This window comes from Antechinus flavipes, chromosome 4 (genome assembly GCF_016432865.1).
Source record: "Antechinus flavipes isolate AdamAnt ecotype Samford, QLD, Australia chromosome 4, AdamAnt_v2, whole genome shotgun sequence".
Classification (NCBI taxonomy): Eukaryota; Metazoa; Chordata; class Mammalia; order Dasyuromorphia; family Dasyuridae; genus Antechinus; species Antechinus flavipes.
Genome location: NC_067401.1, coordinates 78600955 through 78623208, shown reverse-complemented (window position 1 = coordinate 78623208; position 22254 = coordinate 78600955). Strand labels below are relative to the sequence as shown.

The window sequence follows — 22254 nt, the reverse complement described above, 5'->3', positions numbered from 1 at the left end:
TTGCAGTGTCATCCCCTATCGCCCATGTTCTAGGTCACACTGGTGTGCACACACACACACACACACACACTGCCATTAGTCATCTGCATACACAGTCACAGGGAGAAGGGGGAGAAACTTGGTGCTCGGACCCTGCCGGCTAGCCCGCCCCGGGGGTTGCTCGGGCCTGCCCTCCCTCCCAACTTTCCGGGAGCCTGCCCCCTGTCGCACGTGCTGGGTGACAGGCCCCCCTATAGGTTCCATACCTGCCACCGGAAGTGAGTGAGGAGGGCAGTATAGGCATTTCCTGTGACGCGGCCGCCTGGACTCCATTAGGCAGCAGCTGGGGGAAGAATCAACACACCAGGGAGCGGAGCGGGACCGAAGACAGAGGCGGCAGCTGCCTCCGCTGCCGCCGCCGCCGCAGCAGCAGCCGCAGCCGGGGCTCAGCACAGCGGCAGGCTCCCCCCTCCCCAGCAGCGGCCGTCGCCGCCCCAGCGGCGCCCCCCCCTACGGGAGCGACCCCCGGGCCGGGCACCCCAGCTGCCTCCGGGAGGGGGGGGACAGGGCCCAAATCCTCCTCCTCTTCCTCACCCTCCCCTTATCCCTCCCCCCTCCCCGCTTCCCTGTCCCCTCTTCCCTCCCCCCCCCTCACCCCGGCCCTCTCCCCGTCCCCCTCCTCCCCTCCTCCGCCTCGCCCCACCGGCTTCCCACCACGGCCTCTCTCGGCGAGGAAACTCTGGCCTCCGCTTCCTCCTCCTCCGACTCGGACACCGGCGGAGCCTCCCCGCCCCCGCGGAAGAAACCCCGAGCCTCGGCGGCGGAGGGAGCAGGAGAGCCCGGGGCTTCGACAGGCAGAGCAGGCCTCTCCCCCCCGTCCTCGTCGTCGTCGTCGTCCTCGTCCTCCTCCACCTCCTCCTCCTCTTCCTCTTCTTCCTCCTCCTCCTCCTCCTCCTCCGTGGTGGTAGTGGTGGGACTCCCCGCGGCTGCTGCCCCTCCTGCCGCCGCTGCCGCCCCCCACCGCAGTAGCGGCCACAGCCTGGTCAGCGGCAGCATCATGCAGGCCAACGGGGCAGGAGGAGGAGGAGGAGGAGGCGGCGGCGGCGGCGGAGGAGGTGGCGGCGGCGGCGGCGGCCCCGGAGGCGGGGGCCAGGGACAGACCCAGGAGCTCGCCTGCCTCTCGGCCCAGAACGGGGAGTCGTCGCCCTCGTCCACTTCGTCCGGGGGAGACCTGGCCCACGCCAATGGGCTGCTGCCCTCTGCCCCCTCCGCCGCCAGCAACAATAGCAACAGCCTGAATGTCAATAACGGGGTCCCCGGCGGGGCGGCCTCCGCCTCGTCCGCCGTCGCCGCGGCCACCTCGGCCACCACGGCCGCGTCTTCCTCGTCTGTGGCCTCCTCGGAGCTGGGCAGTAGCCTGAAGAAGAAGAAGAGACTCTCCCAGTCCGACGAGGATGTGATTAGGTTAATAGGACAGCACTTGCATGGCTTAGGGCTCAAGTAAGTATTCCTCGGAGAGCGCTGCGATCGGGGGCCGGGGGGAGGAGGGGGGGAGGGGAGGGGAAGTGGACCGAGGAGCCCGAGGAGGGCTGCTCCTGACGGACAGCCCCGCCGCGGAGTGACGCCTGGGGAGACCCCCGGTGAGACAGGCAGAGCCCGGGAGGAGGAGGAGACAATCAGACGGAGAGACTGGAAGGCTGGCAAACTGCGGCTCCCCGAGCCAGGCCCTGAATTCCCCCCAGCTGCCCCCCTTCCCCACCCCGCCCCAAACTACCCCCACTGGAACTTAATTATCGGTCGGCCGAGACAGATGTATAAAAATGCCGGGGGAGGGGGAGGAGTGGGCCCGATCTGGTGGAAATAATGAATCTCGGAGGGCTCGGCCTTCGGAGTGTGTTTTAGACATCTGTGCTGGGAACCCTGGGAGAAGCTTCTCCCATAGAGAACGAGACCGTAGCGTGGTTGCCAGTCAGGAAAGCTGGACACCCACAAGTGTTTGGGTTATGGAGGGGGACGGAGGGGAGGGCGTGCAGCTGGTGGTGATGGTCAATTGGAAAGAAGAGTTGCTGAGGAAATCAAACAGGAATAATGGCGCAGAGGAGACATGTTTGTGTTACTTGTTAAGCTTTGTGTGTTCAGGACACAGGCCACAAACTACTGTCAAATCCTAATTATTTTCAGGAAGATGTTTGGGAAGGTATAGCTGATCTGACCACATAGGTTCTAGTCTAGGTGGCTCGATGCACCCCGGAGAGAGGGTGAAGGGGGCTAACCTTGGCCACAAACTGCTATCAGTTTGTTTACACATCAATAAAGGAAAAACCCAGGGAGTGGGGGAAGGGTTCTTCTAGAGACTGAAAGCTTTTGAGAATGGTGGAGGAGGTGGAAGGGGCAGGACCTAAAGGAGACTCTCTCACACACACACACACACACACACACACACAAAAAAAAAAAAAAAAAAAAACCACCTCCAGCAGTCAGAGTTTCCTGGCTGCAAAGCTTAGATTAAAATAAGCCTTTGGGCTTGCCACTGTGCAGTTTTTGATTTATAGGTTTGTTTGAGAAAGAAATAAGAAGTTTTGAAAAGTGACATAAGTGCATCGACACAAGCCATACTTGGAGGTCAGCTGTATTTTGTTTAAAAATTAATAGAGGTTGGGGGAAAACACTACAACAAGAAAATGTTAAGCAGATAAATTAGGACTTTTGAAATAACAAAACAGACCTAAGGAACGAGCTATATATAAAAAGCCAAACAGCCATATTTATCTCCTCTTTCCCCTGCCCCCAAAAGGAATTGTTTGCCATGAGAGAAGATTCTACACTCTATGATAAAGATGGATTTGGTATTAAATGAGCTTAGTAAATGTAAAATGTATTGCTGAAATTAGGCAAGCTGACAGCAGAGGGAGAAAATAACTCGTGACTGTTTGGAGCCTACAGCATAGTAAATTTGCTATTTTTAGTTAGAAAGGTGGGGGGGGGAGAGGTGATTTTGTTTTGCTTTTTTAATTTTTTTTTTTTAAATAATTGACCTCTTAAAGTGTTGATGCAGACACAAAACTTGCATGTATTTTATACTAGACATCACTGAGAGCAGCTTATATAGTATAGTAATTTTATTTAAAATAGTGATAATATAGATAGGTGGTTTCCTACTTTCCCAATTGCCACTTGATTGCAACAAATGTTATATTTTAAAACTTCTATTTTCCCAAAGTATTCATGTTTCAAGTGGCAAAACTGGGGGAAGTACACTTATTTTTGAAGTTGTATACAAATTTTTAAACCTAATACCCCAATATGGATATAGGAGATTGCTCCAGTGTGTGTAGCTCAACAAACTTGGGGCTTATATGCATTTTTTTTCCTTATGTCACTATAACTTAAAATATAATTAGTTCTTTTGGGGAAAAAAATTCACACTGTTGCATAGGTATTGGTATATTTGGAAAAGTAAAACCCTGAAGTTGGTCAGGTCTTTTTACACTGTATCTCTCCTGCAGCCAGACAGTTGATCTCCTCATGCAAGAGTCAGGATGTCGTTTAGAACATCCTTCTGCTACCAAATTCCGAAATCATGTCATGGAAGGAGACTGGGATAAGGTAAAGTAGGGCATATGGAACTGTATAACTGATGTTACGTTAAACATCTGATGTGCATATCATAATACTTTTGTTTTTCTCTCTTTTATATCAATTTTTGCAGGCTGAAAACGACCTGAATGAACTTAAGTCTTTAGTGCATTCTCCTCATGCTATTGTGGTAAGAGGCGCACTTGAAATCTCTCAAACGTTGTTGGGAATAATTGTGGTAAATACACTTTTGTTCTTAGTTCTGCATTTATGCTAATTTTAGTAAGCAGAATGGTCTCAGTAATAACTTAGGGCATCTGCCATCTCTGTAACATAATTTGTGTAATTTTTGTCTTCGTATCCAGAGCGCCTAGAACAGTGTCTGACACAGGCACTTGTGTCCATTAGATTATCAAGTATAGCTCCCTCATTCTGCAGATGCCTAGAAAGATTGATTTGTCTGGAACTATATTGTGTGTATTAAAGTTATACAGTAATCAGTCTTGATTGTGTTACAACATTTGAACTTTTTTTTTTTTAATGCTTGCCTAGAAAATATCTTTTTTTTTTTGTTTTGTTTTGGTTTTTGCCATACATATGAAAGTTATACTAATGTCATATTTTCAGTATTTATGCTAAGGAATTTTAAATCACCTTTATTTGTTTTAGATATTCAAAATCAAGGAAAATGTGCAAATTTTTATTTTAATCTTTGAATTTTAAATTTTGGGAGTGAAGAAGAATGAAAGCTATTATAATGAAAACTATTATATGTTCTTTAGCTTCTTTGAGGAAAGAAAAAGAATAGATTGGATAAAGAAGTTTTGTCTTTTTTATGTAAGCTTTTTTTTTTTTTTTTTTTTTTTTAAGAAAGGTCATGTGTGTTAATTCAAACCAATCATTGGGTTATGGTCACCCAGTTCCATTCAAGTACTCTCAATTTCGTGAATTTATAGTGTATTCATTTGAATTTTGTATGAATCATCTGGTGATTTTTGTGCAGATCTGAATATTTATGCTCTGTTTACTGTTTATATAAGATAAAATTGGGAGTGAGGCCCATTTTCAGAAATCATCATGTATTTTAATATCTATTAAAATTATTAGTCATTAATTCTTAAGTAGGTATTTGAGAGGGGAGAGGGGATGTTTTTTAAAGTGCCTGTGATTATAAACAAAGAAAAATCAGCTGGTGGCTGCTTGCTTTAGACTTCTGGCTGATTCATTTGTTGTCAGAAGCAGTTTCCTGTCCAGTGGGGGAGGGGATGGGAAAAGAACAGGAAGTATGGAAAACAGCTGTTTGTTAAACATTAGTGAGGATTATATTATTTTTATTTAAATTGGGTCAATTTTATAACTTCTTTGACCTGTTAACCTGCTAGATTTGTTGCATTTTTAATTTAAAGAAATGGTACTTATATAAGAGAGCTGTACCTGAGAATGATTCTGAAATTAGTAGTTTAAAGAGATTTACAAAAATCTCTTTTCTATTTATGAAATTTTTTTTAATAGAAAGGGACTCACATTTAAGAAAATGTAAGGTTTTATGTCTTAAAACAAATTATGATTGCTTCCATAGTTGGATATTTGGGCTCCAAAGACACTAAGCATGTTTAATAAAAACAATTTACAATCTGAATTGTAAGTTGAAAGATAAACCTAATAGGCAGAAAAGGGGGAACTTTGATTCCTTGGAATTCAGCAAGTAGAATTATGGACTGTTACTCTAGAGTACATATATAATCAGTTCAACTTTTTAAATTGCCCTTTACCTGGCAAGTAGTTTATTTTATTTAATCCCAAAATGGAAGGATAAAAAAGTTTAATGTGAGTTCTGTCATATTTATAATATTTCAAGTCTTTTAAAATGGACATTGTGAATTGTGAGAGCAGTTTTGTGATTTTCAGCTTAACTTCAACAAAAAGTGATAACCAGCCTTAAATATAGATTTTTTTAAAAATTATTTCTAATAACCTCATATTCAGTTCTATCTCAAAACAATTTTAGTCACAACACATGGTTTTTATTCTCTCAAACCTGATTGAATAGCATTTTACTTTGTTTTCAGCTATGTCTAGGTTTGTTTGAGGGTTTATATGAGGAAATTTGAAGGTAATAACTTGAGAACTTTTATCTAATTAGAAAGTTGAGCTAATCTTCATTTCAAACTTTAAATACAGTATTGTGGACCATGCTTTACACATATTTAACATTTGTCTTGAATGCTATATAAAAATTGTGTAGCAGTTCACCTTTACTGTTATATTTGAAGAGACTGCTTCAGAACATGTGGCATTTTAGTTAATTTGTGTTCAGTGTGATGTGGAAAGAAGGCATCTGCTTATTTAATCTACCTTTGCCTGTTACATGGTATCTTGTACCTCCCCTAATCCCAAATAACTCAGCCCTATATTTCATCTTTAATAAAACATGGCCTGGAGAAACTGATTAGACTGATTAAATCCATTTTATTGTCTCTAGTATTGTGTCAGTTGTAGCAGCAGCATTAAAACTACATGAAAATCTTGTATACCAGAGAATTAAAACTTTATAGTGTAATTGTAGGCATTAATAAACTTTTCCCTGAGTACATAAGTACTTTTGAAATTTCTGCTTTGTGAGTTGTTACTGCCACAGTCAACTTTTAGAGTTTTAACTTTTCTTTAAATCCCTTTAAAGCTTCATTACGGTATTACTGATGAAATGATTGTCTGTTGTTTCATTATATTTTCTTACACAAAATAAAAAGTGTTTTGTTAAAAAAAAAAAAACTTTTAAAATTTGTTATTATTCAAACAGCTTCTAAAACTAGATTTCTTACTGGTTTGACTAATTAGATATTGGTAGACCAAAGGTAGAATTTGTTGAAATAGTGTACTACATTCTTTCTTTCACCCATAGTATCAGAAGTTGGAAAGATAAGTAAGGAATAGAGCTTGAGGAATAGAAATTCCAAAGTTTCCTTAGCTATGAAAAAAAATTGAGGCCTGCCATGAATAAGGCCTTTGCTTATCTTAGAGAATTCAATTTGACCTGTTCAGAGCCTACTTCTACAATATTTTAAAAGCCACTCTGGGAAAGGGTTTAGGATAGTGACTCTACTAATGCACAGGGGCTACTTCTCTGCAACTCAGGATAAGTGGCTTGGCAGAAGGAGCATTTGGACCTTAGTAGTCCTGGTTTCCAGGCCAATTCAGTATTTATTGTGCCATCAAATGGAATACTATGTCACTGGGCTTGAGTTTTTACACTTGAGCCATTTTGGATGTATGCTTAAAATGTGCTAGTGTTTATAATTCTTAAGATTATAGTTTACAACATTATAGTCTATAGTCTCTTTCCCAACTTCCTGGCTCTATATAAATGCTTCTGTTGTACATTTTTTAGAAATTATATTTTTGATTCAAGTAATTAAACAAGTTTTATGAGAAAGCATTTACTTAAACAAATGTCTTTCTGTGTTTGGTCAACAGCGCATTACCAGAGTCCAATACCATGCTTAAGTATCTGTTTCAGAAATCTCTTTGCACTATCTGTGGACAAAATGACTCAGAGACAGAGTTTCTTGACCTGCTTTTGTCTTCCCCATGTATCTTTAGAAAAATGTTGACATAGCCTCACTTGAAGTTTTACTCACTTTTTTCCTGCCCCACTTATATCACATGAAAATTGAGTTGCAATTATACTAGCATCTCTGTGGAGAAAATTAAGGGGAAAAATGTCTAATGTTTATTGGAGTGTATTAAAACTGTCACTTCACAAATTTGTAAGGGAGGAACCTGGATATGATTACTAGGAAAATGAAATGTGCACATAATTCCTCAAGGAAAACTAAAGTGTTTACCAGAAATGCTTAATAACTGAGAAAACACAGTGAAGAAATTAATACAGATATTGACAAGTTAGACATAAAATTGAATTGAAAAATCCAGAAACAAGTATGTCTTCAACAGTGGGTGTCATATAAAGGGAAATCTTCAAATAGTAAAGGAGTTTTGTAATACCAAGTAAACTTTTAACAATGTATTGATAAACTGAATTACACATTGTTTTCTCCATTGACCACACTCACAACAGTGAGGGTCAAGTCAAATACCATATATAAGTGTTTTGCAAACATCAAAAGTGCTTATACAATGATAGCTATTTTTAAAAAATTAAAGCTTTGTTCAGAAATAGAGAAGTTGTTTTTTAAAAAATCTCCCTTTTATAAGAACCATTTTAACAGTGCAACACTACTAAAATATAGAAAGCTTAACTTTAGACTATATGTAAAACATTGTATTTTATTATTTAATCTATATCTTTAAAGTATATAAAGAAAACCAGCCTAGCTTTGTTTACATATTGCATAGAATTTGGTAAGTGTAATAGTTCTAGAGTTACAAAAATTCTCATGCATTTGGAGAATGCCATTTTCTGATTTCTTTTTTATCAAAGATTTAGCATAGTTAAACAATGTATATTTGTTGTCCTATTTTGATAGCATTATCAGTTTTGCATTTTTAGAAATAAGCATTTACCAAATGCTGTCATATTCTCTTAAGATTTTTATGTTAATATTTTTAAGTGCATTTGAATTCATTTGGAGTACTAAATATCAGTAATATTTTTCTGCCCACTTTCAAAACCCAACATAACCTAATTAAAGGTTTCATTCAAGTGATAATCCTTAAAGTTGGATTTAGGGTTTAAAATACCACATTTTATGTTAATAGAAATGTTTTCATGCCTTCTCAGTTTTGCCCAAAAGGTTGTGGGGGATGGAAGGGTTAACTGATAGCTAAAAGTGAAACTTAGGGTAAAGTAATGCTGAGAAACTTAAAACCTAAATATAAATTCTGAAAATATGACTTTATAATTAAGTAGTAAATAGTTTGTCCTTTATCAAAAAAAAAAAAAAAAGGATTTTTAATGTTATTTTCCTCCAGAATATTTTCAGTGTTAGGAGGCTAAAGCAATCAAGATTCCAATCTTTATTACAAATATGAAATGGTTAAGTTGGAAGGGACCTCAGAGTTTATCTTATCTGCTCTCTTAACCAATTTAGAAACCCTTTTTTACAACAGCTGAAAGAAGGTAATACATTCACTACAGATAATCCACTCTGTTCTAGGGCTATAATTCTTAGAAAATGGTTTCTTAGTTTAAGCCAAAATTCTGACTTTTAACTATTAGTCTTCCTTCTCTCCTCTGGAACCAGAAATAAATATACACCCTCTTTCTTATGATAGCCCTTCAAATGATGGCAGATAACTACCATGGTTTTTTTGTTTTTTTTTTTTGTCTTCTCTAATCTAAAAAAGCCCATTTCAAAATATTAATGTAATTAGAGAGATTCCTAAATATAAAATTTGAGGGTTTTTTTCCTTTAGTAGAAAAGTTTAACAGGCTGAAATAAAAATAACACATTTGATTTTTTTTTTTTTTTAAGATGGTTACTGAGCTTAAAAATCAGTCTTAATTTTTAACAGCAGGTCTAAGATCATGTCCAACCTACTTGAATAGGAATTGCCTCTACAACATCTATAAATCTTCATCCAAGTCCTCTTGTAAAGAATTACTTGATGGGAAATGCAGTACTTTCTGAGGCAATCCATCCACTCTAGTATAGCTCTTAATTTTTTAGAAAATTGTATGTTTTTATAATCATCTTTTTGAGTCCTGGAAGTAATACTTTAAAGTAGTTGTTTTGAAGCCTGGGATTGAATCAAATATCTATTAGCCTTGACCTGAAAAGGTTTCATAAGTAGGTAAGCTGTTTCAACAAGGATAGAAGGAAGATTTTAATGAACCAAGACCTTTTTTTTTTTTTTTTTTAAATCATGAACCTTTTATGTAAAGTTTTATTTTCAAAGGGCATAGTAGAATGGTTTCTACTGTTCTGTTTAGGCACAAACATTGTCTGAAACTTCCATCAACCCTTTTCCCTGACTGCTGCTTTCTGTCATGTCAGAGGATGAAGTTTTTGCTGCTGCAGCAGAAGTACCTGGAATACCTGGAGGATGGCAAGGTCCTGGAGGCACTTCAAGTTCTACGCTGCGAATTGACGCCCTTGAAATACAATACAGAGAGAATTCATGTCCTCAGTGGGTAAGGATGTTTAGTTCTTGAGCTCTGCTTTGGGGGAATCTTGTTAATGCAAATTTTAGTTCTATGCTTTCACTGAATGATTGAAGTTTTTGGAAATTTTGGGTTGTTTTCTCCCTGTGATAGGGAAGTGGGATAGGGCAAATGTTTCTTCTTTGCTTTTGTATAACCCATTGCCCTTATCTGAGGAAGCTTTTCATATTACGATAAAGTTATGTTAAATGGATAAGAGAAGATTGTCTACAGAAAATCATTGCATATTCTTTTATAATTTCTGCGATATGCTTAATTGCATTATTCTTATATTGTGACTAGTTCCTTTTTTTAATCAGAAATTCTGTTGGACATGTTAATGCAATAGTTAGTTCACTTAAGTCAGAAGACCTACAAGATGTCATATTTATAACTCAACATTCATGAATTAAGAATTCTTCTATTTTGTTTTTTTTTTACATTTTGAGAAAATTGAAGCTTAATGAGATTAAATGGCCTGATAAAGGTTATTTGTGGGTAGCAAGTCTCAAATTAGAACTCAAGTTTACTGATTCTGAACATCTTTCATACAATATTTCCCCATAAATAGACATTGATTTGAATACTGAAATGTTCATGTTCAGTCATTTTACAGTCATGTCCCAATACTTTGTGACCTCATTGAGGTTTTTTTGGCAAAGATCCTAGAATGGTTTGCCATTTCCTTCTCCAGCTCATTTTACAAACGAGGAACTGAGGCAAACAGGGTTAAGTGAATTGCCTACAGCCACACAACTAGTAAGTGGCTTAAGGCCAAAATTGAATTCAGGTTCTCCTGACCTCTGGGGTCCGAACTTTCATCCACTGTGCCACTTAGTTGCACTAGTGAATACTGAAAATTGAATGTCTGTTAACCACATGGAACATTTGGAAAGAATTTTTAGAATAAAATTGTGAGTCAATTTTCTCAAATTTTTGTTAAATCATTTAAAATCAAAAAAGAATGTTATGATTTCTTTCTGTTCCTATTCCCTTCCTTCTATTTTTCAAAAATAAACTCAGTTATTTAGTTCCTTTCTTCTAATAGTTTGGTTTTGTTGGTTGAGATACTTCTTGGAAAATGTGCTATCCAGTGATTGCAATTGCAGAAGGTATCCTCACCTATACAAACTAATAAGAAATCCCTTAATAGTCACAGTCTAGGTTAAAAAAAAAAAAAGTATCTCATAAACAGATTTAATTGTAACTTAAGAAAAGGGACTGATTTTTTTAATTAAAGCAAATTTTTAAAAAACTCTAAACTTTGCAAAATAAGTAAAATGAGCATTTCCACATACATTGTAGAACAGTAGAGTATTTTTATTTTATATGAAGCCTGGAACTTCTATTATATAGAACTTGATTTTAATAAGATATATACCTGTAGATAGACATACATAAATACATTTATTTATTTGTTTGTTTATATGCCCCTGTGCACATGCATACACACACAGGCTTGATTTAAGCAGGCATTTGGTAAATTTTTATTGGATTAAATAATTTTTCCAAGAAAACAGGACAACTCAATTGTTCTGATATGGGTTAGACTTCACACAGTTACTCCATAATTTGTTTATATCTATCACTTCTAAATACAATAATTTAGATCGAAAGATATTGTAAGTGAATTTTCATTTAATAAGTATTCATGGAAATCAAAGAATTTTTAAGTTTAGTTTAAATTTTAAATCCTCCCTTTAATTCTTAACATATTCATTATCTCGATAACTGCTTATTATTCTCTATTTAACTGCCTTCAAACAAGTCCAAGTTAAAAAAATTAAACCAAAAACTCTCCACTATTCCCCATTATTCTTTATCTCACTTCCCTTTTTTGTCCTATCTTTTTAAAATCATTGCTTCTATTTCCTTTCCTCTCTTCTGGATTTTATCCTCATTACCAAACTAAAGTCCTGTCTCCAAAGTTACCAGTTATCTCATACTTGCCAATCTGATTGTCTTTTTCCCAGTCCTAAGCTTTCTTAACCTAGTAGACAGCGTTTTACACTGTTGACCACCCTCTTCTGCATACTCTTCCCTTTGTGACACTACTCTCACCAATTTCTTCTACATACCAGGCTTCCTTGTTTCCTTTACTGGTTTATCATCTGTGTGACACACAAGTACCCTCTACCCCCATTTCCATTAACGGTTGGTCTTTTTCTTTTTCTATATATTCTTCTGTTAACTTCATCAGCACCTATGGATTTAAGTGTCATCTTTATGTAGATGGCATCCATATTTACATATCTAGTGCAACACATTTCTTTCTCTTGAATTTGACTAATCCTAGATCACCAATATTGCCTGGTAGACCTTTGAAACTGGATTTCCTGATGACAGCTTAAACTCAACATGTTTAAAGCTCAACTCATCTATCCACCTAAATCTTCCCTTTTCCAAGCTTCTCTGTTTCTGTCAAAGGTACCTCCATTCTTCAATGACTTCAACCCTTCAATCTTTCATCCACATATCCATTCATTTGTGAGATATTTCTGTGTCTACTTTCATGACATCTCTTATATTCAATCTCTTCTCCAGTCACAAATCTACCACCATACAATCCATCTTCTTCTCCTGCCTAGATTATTTCACTGGCTTTCCAGTCCATTCAACACATTGTCAAAGCAGTTTTTTTAGATATAACCAATTCCAATGGCTTCCTGTTGCATCTAGAATAAATTATAAATCCTTTGTTTGTTTCTTAAACTTCTTAAAATCTGACCCCATCCCTTCTTTTCTGCCTGTTATTCTCCCTCTTGCCCTCAGTAATTGAGCCAACTGACTAGCTCTCTCTTCTTTAATCACAATATTCCATATCCTGTCTGTGCCTTTGACGTGTGTTTTACATGTCCTTATTTCCTCTATTAAAATATGAGCTTATTGTGTGTTAGGATTATTTCCCTGTGTACTTGTGGTCCCAACACCAATATAGTGCAATGCTTGGCATGTAGTAGTAGGCACTTAATAAATAATATGTAAGCAGTGTCCCAATGGTAGCAGAGTACTTCATAAGATCTGATATTTTCTAGATATCATTTCTATAATTTGATTGTACTTTAATTTCCCTCACTTGACAGTCATTTTCTTCTGCATAGAACACCAAGAACCAGGTCAGGGACATACTTAAAGGAAAAGACCTTGATTCGTTTCCCTGGAACTTTACTCTGTGTCCATCAGTATATCTAATGAGTATTGAAGACAGTCCCTGAGTTTTGTTCCTGGAAGCCTTGAATTGAGCCCCCCCTCTGAAAGCTCACACAAAGCTCATATTAAGATAAGACAAGAAACCTTTGAACTAGGTGTGGTACAAGTTTTTGTCCCCATTTTACAGATTAAGAAAACACTATGGTCTCAGAGGTTGTGACATGCTGAGGTTTGAATTTTGATTACTTAGTCTAATCTAATGGTTTGTTTTCACTATATCACATTGCTTAGTTTTTTAAGTCTGTTTAAAGATTGAATACTTTAAAATACCCTCTTGGAGAGATTTTCTGGTTTTATGTTTTAATTTAGTTTAAGTTCCTTTAAAGAAAACACATGTATTTTCATGGTTGTCCAAAGTTATTATATTTCTTCAGATGGCAAAGTCTTAATGTTAATGACATATGGCCTAGCCAGTCATTTTTCTTCATTCTGTTTCTGAAATTAAAAATAAAGAAATATATTTTTATTATTTTAATTCCAAAAAAGAAATTGATGATGTTAGCTACTTTTACTGTTTCATTGATAGGTATCTGATGTGTAGCCATGCAGAAGACTTACGTGCAAAAGCAGAATGGGAAGGCAAAGGAACAGCTTCTCGATCTAAACTTTTGGATAAACTCCAGAGTAAGATCTTTTTTTTTTTTTTTTTTTTTTTTAAGTCTGATAATGTTGACATTTATTTCCTTAAAACTAATATGGATTTGTAACTTTACTGAGGTTTTTGTTTGGTAGTACTTAAGAATTGTTTACTCCTGAGAGGATGAGATGGGGCTTGTTTTATAGATGGATTCCTTAGACCACACATTTGTTTAATAAACTTTCTCATTTTAGGCAAATTTTTTTGTTGTTGTTAGTGTGTGTGTGTGTGTGTGTGTGTGTGTGTGTGTGTGTGTGTGTGTGTATAAAACCATTACTGGGAATAAATGGGTCCAATAGGGTGCTTCATTCTTACTAGTTTATTTTATAAAGTTTTTTCTTGCCCTGTCCAGACAAATTAAGGGTTCCCACTGCCTTTTTTTTTTTTTTTTTTTAAATGAAGTTGGGAAGGTACAGGACATTTATGGGTTGAAATAGAATTGGCAGCAGTGTCAGAACTTGTATTATTTTGTGTAGGTCTCACATAAAATATCTGTGATATTTTGGGGACTTGTTGGGACTTGGAATTTTGTTCTTTTGAGTCATTAATCTTTGCTAGATATTTCAGTTGAGATCTTTCCCAAACTTTAAAGGACAGCCATTATACCTTCTTTGCTATTTATTAACTAATAACTTTCTTAAACAAGAAAACCCAAAGAATTGTGAATTTTCTTTCCAAGTGAATTCTAGCATCAGTATAGTCATAAACAGCACTTGACAGGTAGTCATAAAAACAAAATATTTATAGGCAAAGGTTCTGGATGGCCTGACATAAATACCATAATCTTGATAATGATTAACTGAAAGCCAGAAAATATTGAGCAAGTCTCTTTAAAAAGATTTCTTTTCTGAATCCTCCCATAGTTGCTAATGGCTCCCCCTCTATATTGCTTTATTCAGTATTGTATAGCATCATTTTTCCCATTGAGGCATAAGCCCCTTGAAAATAGGGACTTTTCAACTTTCCTAGTCTTCCAACTCTTAGCCCTTTAGGAAATGCTTGTTATCTGACTGACTGAAAATAAACTCTTGTTTTTTGTTTGCTTCTTTTTTTATTAAGCCTATTTGCCACCATCAGTGATGCTTCCCCCAAGGCGTTTACAGACTCTGCTACGTCAAGCTGTGGAGCTGCAGAGGGATCGGTGCCTATATCACAATACCAAACTTGATAATAATCTAGATTCTGTGTCGCTGCTTATAGATCATGTTTGTAGTAGGTAAGAGGAAAACCATTTCTACTACTCCCAAGATTTGATTTGTCATCTTTTTTTTATAAGTGATCCCATTTTCCTTCTTAACCCATTAAAGACATGTGAACTGGAGTTCCTTAAAACTAAATTCTTTTTTGAATTGTTACTCATTCTAACGTACAAAAAAATTAGAATGACTATTTTAAAATGTTCTCTTATGTCCCCTGTCCCAAATCCCAGGTTTGGTTATTAAGTGTCCACAGTTAACTTATAAAGTCACAATTTCGGAGTAGTAATTAGCGTTATGTTTGTTTCCTATATAATTTTGAGGGATATTTTGCTATCAGCTACAATGCATATAATTTTAACTTAGGAGAATATAAAATTGTCCTTAAGTTTGGGATTCTTTTAATTATTAGTGAAGCAGGAACATTTTTCATGACCTCTAAAGTTAGTGTCATTTAAGTAGTTGAGATACTGAAAAACAAATTGTGAAATCTTTCAAACCCCAGGAAGGAAATAATTTGGGGCTAGTGGACGAAGGGGAACAGCTGCAGTACACATAGTCCATTTCTTTTGCCAAAGATGATCAAAGATATGATGAAAGTAGCTTGAACAGGAAGGGCAAAAGTAATAAGGTTAAGTGTGAGGGCTTTTTGTAAATGAGGAACCTACAATAAGCTACTGAAATAATGGTGCAGGCAACCACTGTGATTTAAAAGAAATACCTTTTTTTTTTTTTTTTTTTTTTTTTACTTATTTTGTAATCAACACCTCTATATGGGTACCTAGCTCTAGGTTATTTTTTAAAATCTTAAGTATTTTATTTTTTCACAGGAACAAAAAAACAGCATTCTAGAGAAATATGACTAGAATTTTTCAACTTTGCCTCACTCCAGCCCCATGTCATTTTTTTTTTTTTTTTTTTTTGCTTAATTTGGGTTGGTTTTTAATTATGCTGTTTGGCATATGCTGTTTGAGTTTTTTAAATATGAAGATTCATGATCATTTCACTTGGACTGTTAAGTAAAACCTATTTCATTTTTGACACCTTTGGGAAATTTGAGAACAATACTGATTAAAATTAGAGCAGCTATTATGCCAAAAACTTTAATTTCACTACTGGTTCCTAAATTTATTGTTGGAACATATGAAGTGGTAATTTATTGGAGATCAGCTAAATCAAGAAATGCTGGTATAATGTTGATAGTGTACTTAGATAACTATGAGCAAAGGATTCTGTATATTATCCCTGTTTTACAAGGTTAATCTGCATAAGATTGACCTATAGTTCCCTGAATTTTTTAGTTGCTTTTTTAGCTATCTATAAAACTGAATGGAAGACTAGAATTTCATAAGCCCCATAGGGAATCCCTTTGAACTTTTATATAGGAAAAGTATAATATGGTTCCTGCCTCCAAGAAATGGCTAGTAGAAGAGAAGGGTCTTCTATATGAAGCCATGAAAAATTCATTAAGCCCTGTGGAGGTAAAAAGGAAGGATTGGGTTTCTTAAGTTAGTAATTCTTATCATTTTCCCTGCTCTGCCACCCACTTATCCCGAGTCAAAACACTTCAAGCTCAAGGTTTATCCTCTTTTCAGATCAACCCACTCTGTCTTAATATTGTTGAGTTGAAAGCTGTAATTCTGAAATTTTATGCCTTTTAAATTTGATACATTGAAGTAATCTTGATTCTATTGTTTTTAAGAGAATGTCATGCCTATAATGTCAGGGTTATTTCTATGATCATAACAACTTGTATTTTTCTTTTGAATTGTGCCCTAATACTTATTGGACTGTCAGCTATATCAGAGTACTACTACACAGAATTAAGTATGATTATGTCATACTGGTCAGTAAAGGCCTTGGATTGAGCCCATCAGACTAAATCACTTCCAGTCCTTAGGAGGATGGTCAGGGGGAAAGGGAGGCTGTCTTCACATTTCCTGACCCATCTAATAGAGGACTTAAAAGGACACCGTTGAGGTATTAAAAATTTTTTAATCCAATTTAACTCAATTTCAAAAATTAGATCTTAAAATTGGAATCTGTTTTCAGTTTAATTCAGGAAACATTTGCTGAGCACCCTTGTGCAAGGCATTATTGTGCTCTAGGTGACATGGCAGATACCAAGATATAAGATATGGTCTCTTCCTCAAAGAGCTTATGATCTAGTGAGCTCCCTTTCTGTAGACAGGAGTGCATATAAACTAATGACATTGGATGTGCTTTTTCCTACTCATAGAAACATTGAAGATGTTTTTGAGTTGGAAGCATACATAGGTTAAATTTTTAACCAGTTAGCCTTGACGGTGTTTCTTTAAGTTGGCAGGTTTTTTAACCACCATCCAATGGAAATAAATTTTCCTGCACATAGTTTTATAAATATTAAATTTATGATTTGCATTTTGTAAAGTATCAAATTATATACACATTCTAGAAATGTATTGTTTAAAATTTGTCAAGTGAATTATTTCACATATATATATTGGTGGTATTAATTTGTTTAGAGGAAAATGTATAAACTTATTGGGTATGATCAGGTGATATTTCATAATCACTTCTTGATTAGAGAAATCGTTTAAGTAATATTTAAGATAATGAGTCCTTGAACAACACTTCAACACTTCAGTGACAGGGATTACAATATAAGTAATGACTACATGACCGACTGGTTTGTGCCCTGTAATTTTATGAATCAGTCCTTTAATAAAGGTATTCTGCCACTCTCATTTTAAATACATCCTTGCACTAATTATTGACTCTTTATTATTGTAAATCATTCATTATATGCTTTAGGAACATGTGCATTGTGTATTACTAGATGTCAGTGTTATAACTATTGTGGCTCTAAAATTAGGAAAGAAAATTTCAACTCTGAAATTTTAAGTAACTTCTCTAGAAAAAATTTTTCAGTGTAGTTTGAGGAAAAAATTGAAATAGGCATGACAATAGTCAACATTTTTGCACTTGTAAATTGTACTTATTGATAGAGTCTTGTTTTTAAAAATTCACTTAGTTTTGCAGACATTTAAATCTTCAAATATCTCCTTTTCTAGAGTCACAGGTTATGGCACATAGTAATAGAAATGCAGATTCAATTTATTTTATAAATAATCAATGGACTGGTGAAAAGTAATTTTAAGTTATTTACTGACAAATTTTTAAAACACCTTTTTTAAGGCAAATTTACAAATCATGTAGAACTAGTAATCTTTGGAAGTATTAAAAAAAAAAAAAAAAAAAAAAACTATGAAAAGCACATGGTCCTACAGCTGAGGATTTGGCTTCCTAAATTAAAGAATATTTAGCCAAACTAATTTTCTGTACTCCTTGATAATCAAAACTTAGCCAGAGAAAGAATGACTTTTTTTGAGTTTTACTTTATGTATCTAGTGTTAACTGATGCTATGTAATCACTTAAACAAGATCACATAGTATTGAGAACATTTAATAGGGCAGACCCAAAATTTGCAGTGTTAGTTGGTGGTTACTGCTTTTCACTTTGACTTTGCTAAAATAATTTGGATGCTTAGAAGGGTAAGGGATATGAGATGGATTGAATGGATATGTTTTGTTTTTAGCCCAAGGCAGTTTCATATGTGGGTTTAACCTGCTTATTATTCAGTACCATCTCAAAATTATTATGCCATTGAATTTTTATTTCCATTTGACTTAAAGGCTCTAATAAATAATTAGTGATTTGTATGAATTGATCCTAAGCAGACCAAAACAAATTCTGAACAGATAAAATTTTTATATGTCTTTACAATCTTTTTAAGAAAACAATGAAGTAAAATTTAGGTTATTTTCCAAATTTATATTTAGAATATATTAATGTTTTTAATTTACTCAGCATGCAATTGAGAATTTTCTTCCTTAGCTAAAAGGAAAGACATATGTACATAATTTTAAAAACATGTAATGTTGCAAGAAGCTTTATTATAGTCTTTTTTTTTTCTGATAGTATATTTTTAAAAAAGCATTCTTAGTTTATTTTTGGGTGTTTTTTTTGTTTTGTTTTGTTTTGTTTTTTTGGTTTTATTTTTAGGAAACAGTTCCCATGTTATACACAACAGATACTTACAGAACACTGTAATGAAGTGTGGTTCTGTAAGTTCTCTAACGATGGCACTAAACTAGCAACAGGATCAAAGGATACAACTGTTATTATATGGCAAGTTGATTCGGTAAGTATTCTCATATGAATAGTTTAATTAAAAACTTTAAGGAACTTAAAGGAGATTCTATATTTCTGTTGTAAATATTTCTATTTTCTAAGTTATTCTCCGGCAGCATTGTTTTGTGTTATGTCTGCATGTTTTACTTTTCCCAAACATTGCCTAGTTTCACCACCTTTTTTGTTTGTTAATATTTTTAGATTAAAAGTTAATTGCTTCTACCCTCTAAATCCAGTGTACAACAAGCTGATAGAAAATCTTTTATTAATTTAACTTTCAGTTTAACATTAATTTCCTTTGTGAAATATTTGGTGCCAGTTATATTTCATGAAATGGCCTGGGTAAAACCATTTCAGGTTTCATTTGAGTTATCTTGGATTTCTGTAGAATCATATTTTTGTGTTATTGTTGTTCTTACCACCAGTGAACTTTGTAGAGATTACCCCTCACTTGTACAGTTGTATAATTTTGAACTTTGGCTAGCAATATTTAATACTCAAGGGCTTTTATTTTAGCAAATAAAAGAATCTCTCTAGTTCTAATGAAGGAAATGCAGACAGTTAGAAATTATAGTAGAAACAATTCCTATAGAAAATGAGTGGGAGGGAAGGGGTAAGTAATAGAGTCTTACTTCAAGTTGACAGTAGGGTACCTGATTACCTGGGTTCTTTTGAAAGAGGATAAGACAAACATCTATAGAGGTTTTTAACTCAGGAATCATCAACCTATAGTCATGGTAGGTGGTAGATTTTGCAAGAGAATAGTGAGCCTAGGATAAAGAATTTGAGGCCTTAAAAGGGTGAATAATAGAGCAGCCAATGAAAAGTTAATCAGTGACATACTTTTCATCAGATCCTAGAGTTTTCCCCTATCTCTATTATCCTACCCTAGAAACTTCTTTTCCTGGCTATTCCTTGGGTTTTATGAATATCTGATTCTGGTATTTCTTTTTTCATGAGTTATCAGAATCAGATAAAGGATCAGGAAAAAAAAAAGGAAGAAAAACTCTAGAATCTGGTGAAAAGTATATCATTGGTTAACTTTATATAATTGTGAAGTGACAACAGAAATGAAGTCAAGGAAAGCCAAGTCAGGAATAACTAAGTGAAGCCAGTCTTGACTAAGAGGTCAAGATGCATAAAATTTGGTAAGAAAACAAAATAAATAACAATCCAATAAAATATAGGAGAAAGTAAAATAAAGTGGTTTTTCCTTTTGCTGAAGCAATTGGGGTTAAGTGACTTGCCCAGGTCACACAGCTAGGAAGTGTTAAGTGTCTGAGCTTGGATTTGAACTTAGGTGATCCTGTCTTCAGGGCTGGTGCTCTGTCCACTGCACCACCTTGCTGCCCCAAGTGTGGATTTTCTAAATCAGGAATCCTTATATATTGTTTAAATTGCCTCCCCTTCTGTAAGGCGATTGCTATAAGGAGAGGTCTAAATTCTTTTGGCATGCTAGGAGTTTGATTAATTGATATATGAGGATTAGAAATTTTTTTCCATGGATTCATGGAAATATTTATTGTATTATTTGATCTCTGATGTTCTTTTATTCATGCATCTTTAATAAGTTAAAAGAATGGAAGGGTAGCAAAATCTAGGTTTAAGTTCAAGATTACAGTTCTGATACTACTATTATCTTTCCTTAATTTTTTCAGTGATTCTTAATTTCCTTACTAGATCAGTTTTCTCTCAAAAGACAGCACTAGTTAGATACTTTAAAATGGAAGGAAAAGTATTTGGTAATACAACCGCCATTTGATTTCTTGAATTTAGGTAGTCATTGCACAGAGCCTCAGTTTCCTCAGCTTTTAAATGGGGATATTAATATTTGAACAATCTATTTCATAGGTTCTTGTGAGAAAAGGTACTACATAAGCAAGAATTGTCTATAGGAAGAAGTCCTATGATTGTAATGCAGGTTCAATACCTGTGCTATATCAGTGCTTCTCAGAATTGGTTTTTGTAGCATTATATTGTAATTTACTAGTTTGAAAGAGACAGTGTCCTGCACTAAGCATTTTTAATGGAGTTTTAGTAAATTGAAGATACAGGATAAATGTGAGATTTTTGGTTACATTTCTATATTGTAGTTAGAAATGGTGGTGCTGCTAAAAGATCTTAAGAATTAGCCATGGAATGAAGTAGGTTTTCAAACAAGGGCAATGTGTTGCTTAACTATGCTTAGTACATAAAGGATATTCTATTGGAAGTAGAAAAGGTGTTGGAAAATGAAGTGTTGTTTTTGCTTTTTAAAAAAATTTAACAAAACAATCAGGAAGACATAACAATTATACAACCTAACTTGCTTTGTTGAGGATGCTTTACTAATCTAAGTATTTGTAATCATTTATTATTCAGTCTTAGAAATAGTAGAGGATATTTAACTTGTTCAGTCTACCAATGAAAAGATTTTATAAGACATAAAGAAGAACCAAAAATAGTAACCATAATTCATTTATCTTCAGACATGAAGTTACCTTTCTCATTCAAATGCAAGAAAATAATAGTTGGAACAGTTAGATAGCACAGTGGATAGAGCACTGAACTCAGGAGAACTAGCATTCTAATCCAGCATCAGACGTGTAACACTCACTACCTGTGTGACCCCTTAATCCCAATTGCCTTACAAAAAAAGAAAAAAAAACCATTATAGAATTTATTTGAAAGAGTTTTTTTTTCCATTAATATGAAATGGGGGGAAAGGAGGTATTGTCTTTGCTAACTGTTCAGTATTGTTTAGTCATTTCAATTGTGTGATTCTTTGTGCCCCTGTTTGGGTTTTTTGTGGTTTATTTTGGGCAAATATACTAGAATGGTTTGCCATTTCCTTCTCGGATCATTTTACAGATGAAGAAACCAACAAAACAGGATTAATGACTTGTCCCGGGTCATATAGCTAGGAGGCATCTGAGACTGGATTTGAACTTTAGTCTTCCTATCTCGAGGCCCAGGGTTCTATCCATTGTGCCCTCAGGTCACAAACATTTGGCATATAAATATTTGAAAATGTTCATTATATTAATTTGCTGCTTTTCATTTTTTTTCTGAACCTGTGCAGCTAACTAAACTTCTTCTCACTGCTGCTGAATTCTCTTGAACGAGAAATAGAGGCAGATGACAAATATCTAGCTTCATAAAGATCTGAGGGTCTCTTGGAAGGGAAAGAGTTCTTCTAAAATGGTTTCACTATTTAGATAATGGCAGATGAAGTTTTGGAATAACTAGAAGGGTGTTGAAGCTCCAGTATTTAGCAATATTTGATTAGAAACTCCTTGAGCCTATACTTAAAAGAGCTGAACTTTAGCTACATTTGTGAAATTTAGAGGTTGGCTGTTGTTTGGGGGGGGGGGGGTTTGATAGCTTAAATTGTCTTAGG

At 35.8% G+C, this 22254-nt stretch overlaps 1 protein-coding gene across 2 annotated transcripts in view; it reads left to right on the top strand.

The window, feature by feature from the left end:
• Positions 1-363: 363 nt before the first annotated feature.
• Positions 364-22254, top strand: part of WDR26 (WD repeat domain 26) — a 42418-nt gene continuing 20527 nt past the window's right edge. Inside the window, exons 1-7 of one of the 2 annotated variants that reach the window (XM_051993381.1) lie at positions 364-1479; positions 3486-3585; positions 3689-3745; positions 9513-9649; positions 13395-13492; positions 14565-14721; positions 18747-18885. In XM_051993381.1, coding sequence (XP_051849341.1) covers positions 1037-1479; positions 3486-3585; positions 3689-3745; positions 9513-9649; positions 13395-13492; positions 14565-14721; positions 18747-18885 — 1131 coding nt within the window. In that variant the 5' untranslated portion in view covers positions 364-1036. Of the gene's footprint in view, positions 1480-3485; positions 3586-3688; positions 3794-9512; positions 9650-13394; positions 13493-14564; positions 14722-18746; positions 18886-22254 lie in introns of both variants that reach the window. The other variant, XM_051993380.1, reaches the window with a different exon arrangement.